At 40.5% G+C, this 9,900-nt stretch overlaps 1 protein-coding gene across 2 annotated transcripts in view; it reads right to left on the bottom strand.

Annotated features, from left to right (window-relative positions):
- Positions 1 to 7,694, bottom strand: part of SMARCA1 (SNF2 related chromatin remodeling ATPase 1) — a 33,636-nt gene extending 25,942 nt beyond the window's left edge. The window contains exons 1-3 of one of the 2 annotated variants that reach the window (XM_080625012.1): positions 7,571 to 7,694; positions 3,375 to 3,461; positions 665 to 831 (exon numbers count right to left, since the gene is read on the bottom strand). In XM_080625012.1, coding sequence (XP_080481138.1) covers positions 665 to 831; positions 3,375 to 3,461; positions 7,571 to 7,657 — 341 coding nt within the window. In that variant the 5' untranslated portion in view covers positions 7,658 to 7,694. Of the gene's footprint in view, positions 1 to 664; positions 832 to 3,374; positions 3,462 to 3,896; positions 3,987 to 7,570 lie in introns of those variants that run through there. The other variant, XM_080625013.1, reaches the window with a different exon arrangement.
- Positions 7,695 to 9,900: the final 2,206 nt, after the last annotated feature.

Genomic DNA, 9,900 nt, shown 5'->3' on the forward strand with positions numbered 1-9,900 from the left:
ACTTTTTAAACAAACAACACAGAAATACAAGACATATGTCTATGGTGGCCTCAGAATCAATTACTTGGTAACTATATAATTCAGAAGAATCACACATTCAATTAAAAAAATTAAAAATAGAAAATACCATTTTGTAAATGTTCCAAAAACTAGTTGCTCTATTACAAGACCCCTCAGAAATACTACATGCAGGTTATGTCTGCATTACTAAAAGAGACATGGTGGATCAAGACAATTGGTACTGAGGATCCAATATCAGCACTACATGTGCATTGTCATGTTTTGACTTGGTTTAACTCCACTCTGGTCCCACTGATATGTCTGCTAGCAACTGGAACACCAGGTGTATTTGTGGAGTACATCTTGTAGCTCAGCATCATGCAAAAGAAATTCAATCTGTGTGCTCCAGAATCACTCCACATTATGGACCAAAGCAATTTAAATACTAAGAATCAGGGAATTTATTTTAAAAGTGGATTTCTGATGCAGTGCAATACTAACGTTAACAGATCAGCATGCATACACCAAGCAGCTTTTAAAGAAATTATGAGACACCATTAATAGGAAAAGTTTCGGACTTAATTAAAGTACAATCTCTATTAACAAAATAGAAGTGCTATAATGCATAATTTGTTTGAAAGTGTAAGTTATAAATAAAACATACTCCCCAGCAGAAATCAAACTCTGTTTTTCATCCTTCTTCATCCGTGGCCGTCCCAGCTTGACTTTCAATGGAGATGTTGGTGATTTTTGTGCTGCAGGCTGAATAAAATGTGCAAAAAGTTCTGTCTGCTTCAGGAGGAATTCAAACCTTTTTGCTCGATCTGCTTTCTAGTTTCAAAAGTGGGGAGAGAATTAAAAAAAGAAAAATAAATAACTTTTCATAAAAATGTATTTTTATTAAGAAACGGATTTCAGACACTCATGAGCACAACTTATGAGGAAAGACTGACAAGACCACTTGCCTACTGTTAAATCAACTCAGAGAGCTACAAGCATCATGAAATATGGTGTGCCTGCCCATGGCAGGGGGTTAGAACTACATGATCTTTAAGGTCCCTTCCAAACCATTCTATGATTCTATAAATAGTTGTTGAGCTGCTTCAGCTAGCAGCTAAGCATGAATTGCTTTAGAGCACCCAACTGTTATATGTGATAGTTCAAACGATCCTTAATGAATACGACAGCAATCTGGAAGACACGGCAAGACTTGATTACCTCATCCCAGCAACTCACTTGCATTCAAAACTCAAAGACTAATAAAACAACTCAAAAGCAGTTTACTTGCATAGACTGCTTAAGTGTGCACGGCACACCAGCAACTGTGAAAGGATATTTTAAAGGACTGTCTATAAAAGATAAAGAAAAAACTTAGGTTCTGACTTATTCTGAGGAATGAAACCCTAACCTTACTCAAGTCAGTGGCAAAATTTCCATATCCTTAATAGGATATCCTGATAGCTCAAGGCTATCAGGATTTGATAAACACAACAGTGTGGTAGTTCTGCCTTCAGAGGTAGGACTACAGCAATAGATGCACCAGCCCAATACTGCTTGCATGGACGTTTGTGAATTTTGCTGTCAGATCTCAAATTCCAATCATTTCAGTTATGTCATATCAATGAGGCATATGCACTTCTCTATAGAAACAGAGCAAAACACATTTTCTATATATAAAGGATGTTACATAACTTTTAAGAAAAATATGCTAAAATTCTAATGCTAGAATGCCAGTATCTCTATGCCATTTTCATGTGATTTATACCTTGCTATAAACTACAAAAGTGAACTTGCAGTTCTGTACCACAACCTTCCTAGGAAATATACAAACAACAGGAAGCTTTTCTGCAGGCAACTTACAGGCAAGTGAAAGTGCTCTAACAGCAATAAACTGAAGGGCAACCAAAATGAACGTGACGTGCAATGCATGATCTTGCCACATGAGGGCAACGCGTTACTTGTAATAGCGCATCACTTGCCAACAAACATCTTTCAAAAGACCTCCTGAAAAAACATGACTCTTTTTTTCCCTTGCATTCATTATTGGACCATTTGTGTAAATATTTTGAAAACCAAATAAACTGTAAATAGAAACTAAAACTAGGGGGGAAAAAATCTAAAAGGAGGAATAAGGACATAGATGTTTATACTCATACAGGATAAGAAAAATACCCCATCAGAAGGGTTATTATTAAACTAATAATACATGATTTTTTGCAAGCTAGCCATAACTGTAAGGTTCTATATTGAATGCTACAATAGACTTTTCTGCCTGCAGGATCATTGGCTGGGTGTAAGCAGCATGCCTTGATAAATAGTAAAGGTTGAGCTCACAGCTGATGAAAAACAATTTTTTGAGGCCTATTCCTTTTGCCTTTTAGAAAAACTAAATTAAAATTCTAATTTAGGAAAACAACTTCCATTACTTACTCAAGTCATTCTCAACAAACAGATTTACCAGTGTGACTTCTCTTGCCAGTAGGCATCAATTTTTCTAACAGTGATACTCTTCTTTGGCTTCTATGGTATCCAACCCTTTCAGACTCTACTGTAACTATTAGATGCTCATTTAACGTGAGAGCTTTTAAGGAAAATGTAGCTAAATACAGATACCAGTTTCAACCAAAAATATGTCATTCAAGAACAAGTCTTGTAATGGACTCTTGGTTTCAGCCTCTTTGGTTACCCTGTTCTCTCTCTTCTCCATCACTACAAGTCCCCTTCATTTGTGTTATGTACAGATCCTCTTCTGTGTTTTTACGGCACATATCTTAAGGGGCATATCAACATTTAAAACCTTTATGTTTTTATATGATGAGAAACTGGCAGCTTCAGTATTTCTCTCAATTAGTGTAAGGATGCCTCCGACAGAATTCAAGGGGTCATCAAATAAAGCTTGCAGAGACAAATTCAAAACCAAAAGGGGAATATTCTAAATATAAAATGGAATTGAATAGAAACTCCTTTCCCAGGAGGGTGTGGATAACTAAACCGACATGAGGCAAAAAATGTCCACAGACAAATCCATGGGGAAGGGTGGAGGAAGAGGGCAGACAAGGACACAACAAAAAAATACCCAGTGACAACTCTGAGTATAAAAACCACAGCCTCCAAGTCCAGAAATCATGTAAAAACATTCCTAAGGATGGGACAGTGTTTAACAGAACTATCGCTACCTGCTGCTTCTGTTCTCGTATTTTTCTCCAAATACCGTTAGCCACCATGAGAAACACCACACTGGATTAGACATTTCAATGAATCTTGTTTTGTTTTTCTTTTCTGATACATCCAGTCTGCAATAACTCCTTGATGCTGTTTAAGCAAACAAACAGGCATCAAAAAGCTGCAGAATGTTTTGCAGTGAAAACACTTACCATCTTCTCCTCATACTCTGGGTCAACTTCTTTGTCAGGTCTAGCTGCCTTTGGAGGAAGCTTGAGTTGAAAAGGGGGATCATTTTTCTGGAACACAAATTTTAAACGCTTTGTAAGTATGATTCTTTATTCCCTTTTTTTTTTTTTGCGAAAAGGTATCAACCTAAACAAACCTACACACTACAAGAGAAGCATGCTACTGTTTAAAAATAATTATTTAAAATTGACTGCATTGATTAATATTATTTCACCCAAAGCAGAACCCGATATCCATTATAAAATGAAAGCAGAGATATGACCAAATAAAACAAGAGTTGAAGATGTCTCATCCTCATGCTTATCACTACAAATAGGATCCAAGTTGAAAGCACTGAAAGAAAGTACTGAAAGAGGGTAAAACCTTAATCTGTCACAGAGATTCTGCTTTAAATATATAAATAAAATCTAATATCTTGAAAATGTATTTTTAAAAAATATGACTTCTAAATGCAAAATTTCTAACTGTAAATTTCTGGCACTCACATCTTGGCTGGGTTTTGTTTGTTTTCACTTCTAGATGAATAGTCAGGAGTTCATTTGGAAGAACAGGCTTAACTACATTTAGCCATACCTGGGAAGAGCACAAATTATAAGCCAAATCAATGGATGCAGCAACCACTACATGGTATGCTCTTCAGCAGGTAACAAAGAACTACCTTATTTACTATAAATGAAAGAAACCTAAGAAACAGTAACAAAACCAGCTGACTTTTGTGGTTTATGAGATTCATTTCTGTCTTCAATTGGTAAGCTCAAAGCAGGTTTCTACCATTTCAACTGCTATGTTGTTGTATTAAAAACAAACACACAAAACCCACAAATCATTGTATTGCCAAAATATACATATATATAAATTTAAGACTTGTGAGAGAAATATTTGGCGGATTTTTTCCTCGATTCAGTCTCTGAATTATGCCTTTCTTAACATCCCTCCTGCAAATAAAAATAATATTCAATATTTTTTGAAAGGCATTAAATTATAAAAATATTTTTTAAAAGCACTGAATAATCTGAAAGGAACTGCCACAGAGCATGTCTGTATAAAATGTAACAGAGCAGAGTCTTAATCTGACAAGCACTTTAGGTACCAGCCTACTATAAATACATTAAAATTAAATAATAATTTACCTAAACCATTCAGAGTCTAGTAGCAAAAACAAAGTGAGACTGACTATGTAGAAGTCTGTCAATATGCTTAAACTTTAGCACTGTTGCTGAAAAATACATATGCCACCTTACTCTTTACATTTAAGCACTATCATGCAAAAGGGAGGAACATTTTCTGAAGTCAGAGATTACATTTTCAAGTTTAGGCCCAAAGGCATAATTCTCCACAAAGATGAACAATACCAAACATATAATGAACTTGTTTGGCAGGTTAATGATTTTATAAATGCATGAGTTCATCTTTGCAGGGCCAAATGATTATGTTGCAAATAGGTATAATTAGAAATATTCTACACTTACAGCCTCTTCAACCACATAGGTAATCAGCTTATCACAGAAACCAATGTTAGGAGAGGAGTGTTACACCAACATGCCAAAGAGCAGGTCATATATAAAAGTATATTCACACCTCCGCTATATTACTATACAACATAGACTTCAGTAAAAGTGGCAGTGCTATTATCAGGCCCAAGCCTTATTATTAAAGCAACTAAATACTCCTCCATAAAGGAAGACTAAATTGACAATAGGCCATTTCAGATGTCTTCCTCACTTCCCCCGGAAATCAATTACACAGATAGGTGCTACTGGAAAAAAGTTGTCCCTCTACCTCAGGGAAGTATGAAGTTTCTCTTGGACAAAACAAACAACTCAATATTATGAGAATCCCTTTTAACTGCAAGTTTTCCAAATAACGTAATAAAACATTACTTATGCCCCAAGGCAGATGGCTCCAGTGCCAGTTCTATTGTTATTCTGGGGAAATCAGTACTCTTATTTCCCCAGAAGAATAAAACTTACTGTGGCATAAAAATAAAACTCATTCAGAAATAAGTATACGCCAATAACACACTCCAAGTTAATGGAGTAAATGAACTGACATATGAAGTTACTGCAGTACAAGAATCACATCCTACACTTTATCTTTTCTACACAAAACACAGTTTCCCCCCACTCTTCATTGCAGTGTTTCTCTCAAACACTGATGATCCCAAAATACCAGAAATAAGGAATGAGAAACAGTCAAAAAAGAGACAAGACTTAAGACACGTGCATCCCAATACCCTTTCTCTTCCTCACAACTTACTACGGAAAAAAAGTATGCTGCAGTTTCACTAAAACACTGCTCTGGGTAGTAGGGACAAATACCATATCCAAACTTGTTTCTGCATAACGGTCTGAATTATAAAAATCTAGACCATGTCAATTATTAAATTTTGGTATGAGTAAGAACACTTCTCCCCTACTACCAACTGGCTCACGTACCTAATGCAACACAGAAACACAAAGTATTTCATTAAGTCTGTAAGTTTTACCCTAGAAACTTTAAACAATGCATCATCATTTAAAGGGCTGACTTAACAGGAAACAGGAGGATCAGCTGAAGCCTCAGCACAAACAATTAATTAACCAGCGAAAAAGGTACTTTTGCTTTTAACTCAGGGAGCAGATGTTAACAATCTGCTACTACCTAGAGAAGGTTTCCATTAAAGATTAAACCCTAGATAAGCCAGTCTCCTGAAAACTGGTGCCATTTAAATACCTTACAAGACAGATAACCATGCAGCACTTCAAAAAATAACAGACCCTAAACATTCTAAGGATCCAAAATACTTTCCCAGCCCAGCCTAAATAGAGCTACTAACTTCAAGCTGAGAGATTTCTACCTAGCAAGTGCAACAGTTAGTTCTAAATTGGATAGGCAATGTGAATACCTAAATAAATGACTGGGAATACAAACTGCTGTTGCTTTGTTGACTTTGCTCTTGTAACCTGTGCCATTAAGAACTTTAAACAGATGCATTAGGAATAATTAGAAGGACCTTTTTGTGTTTAACTCACATATAAAAGTGGAAATACATTCTGAAGAGCCATTAAGGCACTGGCTTGGTACAAGAAAGACTAAGTACAGTGAGGTAAAACAGTGAGAAGGGAACAGAGCACAACAGGTTGTGTTATATGCCACTATTACACAGACTGTGTATGCAACAGTATAGGTATGTAGCAGACCCGTGGTCCAACATGAAGTGAAATTCCAGTCTGAACAGAAACCTCTAACAGCAAAACCTGTTGGGTTTTTTTTCCCCTCAAGGCACATATGGCACAGCACCACGATGTTGATAATATTCAGAACCACTCACTGCTTTCAGATAATTTCTCCAAGCACGCGTTCTCTACACATTCACCACCAACTTTTTATTAGTGCATAAAATCTGGCAGAATAAGTTATATCCGATACAGAAACAATCCTTGAACACTTCCCCCTGAACGATCAGGTGATGTTCAGAATTATCCTGTTCTGTATCTCATAGCTGTTTGCCTCCCATAAATAATGGAATAAAGACTTAAGCATTCTTTTCAGGTAAAAAAAAAGGACCTTTATCGATTGGAATTAAAATTCTTCTTGCACTAATGTAAGCATTTCTCCAGAGTTCTCCAATATCATACATACATGCCACACGGTCATCACTCTTATTAAGTTTTTATAAGATTCACTCTTCAGGTTACATCTTGTTCAGTTTCCAAGGATACCCAAACACGTCACTTTTTACCCTCCTTGCGCCTTAGCCTTTTTCCCCAAGAACCTAACGGGAGGAGGCTGGCAGCCATACGCGCTCCCCCGAGGGGTCCATTCAGCACCACTGTTGCATTTCATCTGGCCAGAAGGCACCCTGCAGCTCCGAGGCGTGAGGGCAGGGTCGGACCGCTGCGGCCCGACCTCCGCAGGCTGTACGGCGGGGGAAGGGGCTCCACAGGCGCCCGATGGCGGCAGCCGCCACGGCGATACTGAAGGACGGACCAGGGCCCTGCCTGCGCGGCGGGGCCGGGGGTGTCCGGGCAGAAGCCGGCTCGCAGGGCCGCCCCGCAGCTGGGCCGCGGCCCCGGGCCCTCATGGGCTGTGCAGGGCAGTCGAGGCACCGCTACCAGCGGCCTCAGGCTGTATCCTCATCCCCGCAGGCTCCACCGCCCTCCCTCCACCGCAGCGGTACCTCCTCGGCGCCGGGCTCCTGCGCAGAGGCCGCCGCGGCGGAGGTGGAGGGGAGCTCGCCATCCGCGCGGGCGGCGCCGGTGTCCATGTTGCGCACAGTGGAGAGGGGACAGGGGCGGCCCCACCGCCCCAAACACCGCTCGGCTCCGCCCCGCCCGGCTCTCGCGATGCTTCCCACACGCGCTGTGGGAGGCGTGCGGCGGCCGGGAGCCAGGGGACGGTTAACGGTGGGAAAGACGCTAGGATTTCTGTTTTCAGACGAAAGGCAAAGCACAACGGTTTAGCAGCTGCTTGGAATAAAGATAACGATCCCTCCTGGAACCAGGGCAGCGTGCTCTTGTGGGGCCTCTGGGGAGGCTTCAGGAGCCAGTTCCTGGCCGTCCCCCATGGGATGCTGCGCGACCCCTCGGTGCCTCCCTTGCTGCCGAGCGTCACCACAGCTCACACAGAAAGCAGCGTTCAAGGGCTCTACACACATAAGGAATTGGCCTGGATGTGCCCAAGGGAGGTGTCACAGGTGCCTCAAAGGCTCCCGGGCATCTGATGTGTTTGTACACAGCGCTGGCTTTCATGGAATGAACTGAGGCTGCCGTTGCTGAGATCCTGCCCTTGTCCCGCCTGCTGCCTTCGTGATCTCCAGGGTGCTGCCAGCCTCTGCTCGTGTGCAAGTGGCAGGATGTGCCCTCCTGCCTGCGATCCCGGCACTGGCATGCAGAGCTCATGGAGTCCAGGCCTGCTGCAGAAGGAAGCAGGAGTACTGACATGACAGCTGATGCAGGCATAAGGTGCTACAGGAGCCAGGCAGTAGAACAATGGTACGGGGCAGAGAACTTCTGACTTGCCGTTTGTTTTCCTTGTTTTCAAACCCTGTTGCAAATAGCAAGTGTGTTTTCCTAAGTGCCCCAGGCTGTATTAGAAACAAAATCATCTCAGCATCTGCAGGGCTGAGGTACCAGTGGAATTCCCAAGCAAAAGCAACCTATGCAAACAAAAGTAATGTTTTTTTCTCTAAGCCGTTTCAAATTCAGCAGTGTTTGTGTGCTTCATATTGCAAATGGCACTAATGAAGCCACTCAGTTTAGTTACTGTCAGAGCACGCAGTTCTGACCGTCCACACAAGGCATTCAGATTCTCAGTTGCTGAGCTGTAACTTTGGTCAAGCTGCTGAAGGATTCTAAATCCAGCCCTGAGATGTCAGACTTAGAAAACTGAGATCTCAGAATCAGCCGTTTTACCTGGTGATTACTTACAAAGGCAATACCATGAGCATTTTGTCCAGAGAAATTGATGTAACCCTGGTGCAGGAGACAGGATGAGCCATAAAAGTTTTTTCATTCCAGTAAAAAGCTCATTAGCTGTTATCAAGATCTTTTTGCATAGCACAACAACTAAGCTGAGCAAATGGGTTATTGCAGCTCACATACCCTGCATTTAGAAGGACCCCTGAGACCTCTTTTCCATCCATCCATTGATTCCAATAAGGTGCCATTTTGTGAGAACTGTTTCCATGGCTGCCTGATTACTCTCAAATTCCATATCTAAATTATGGTCCAACACAGATTTAAGCTCTAAACTCACCCTTTTCATGCTGTGAAACAGCTGCAAAACAGTAACAGAACTGCTCCAAATTATTTAGCATCCTATCGCCTCCTCTGTTCGTTGCATAGTTTGCAGCAAGGCGAGGCCCAGAGCATCTGCAGCAGCCCTTCCACGTGATCTATTTCTAAAAGCTTTGGGAAGTACATTTTTCATAGCACAATTGAGAAGAGTGACATGACTGGTTCTGAAAGCGCACTCCAAATAGCTTTTCCAAGCAGGGCTATCTAGAAAATGAAGTTTACCGTTAGCTATGCAAAAAGTCTCTAAGGTGGGAAAATTCCAGTCTATGTTGTGTTAGTTCTTAACGTTTACAGAAAACAGCTCACCAACCATCTTTAATATTTGACTTCCCTGCTCCAGTTTCAAATGCTTGTAGCTTCTGTTTATGCGAAACACTCTCAAGTGTTTGTCTCAGCTTGCTTTTTACTTGAAATTCACAGGAACATTATGTGCTGTACAAACAATCAAGCTGCTGCTTTCATCAAAGATCCCCTTTGGATATTTTTGCCTGTGTGCTTAGCATTTGTATTTGACACTTTGCATAGATGATGTTAGTTGCTTCTCTTAGATGATGCTGTGTACTCCTGTGGACCCACAGGCCATTGGCTGAAAAAATCACTTAGTCATACAACAGTATTCTAATGTGATAATTAATTAAATATAAAAAGGTAGTGAATTTTTTTTTTGTGTTTACTGTATTTACAATTCTTCAAAATTGCAGATTTTCTCCAA

This window comes from Psittacula echo (genome assembly GCF_963264785.1).
Source record: "Psittacula echo genome assembly, chromosome: 8".
Classification (NCBI taxonomy): Eukaryota; Metazoa; Chordata; class Aves; order Psittaciformes; family Psittacidae; genus Psittacula; species Psittacula echo.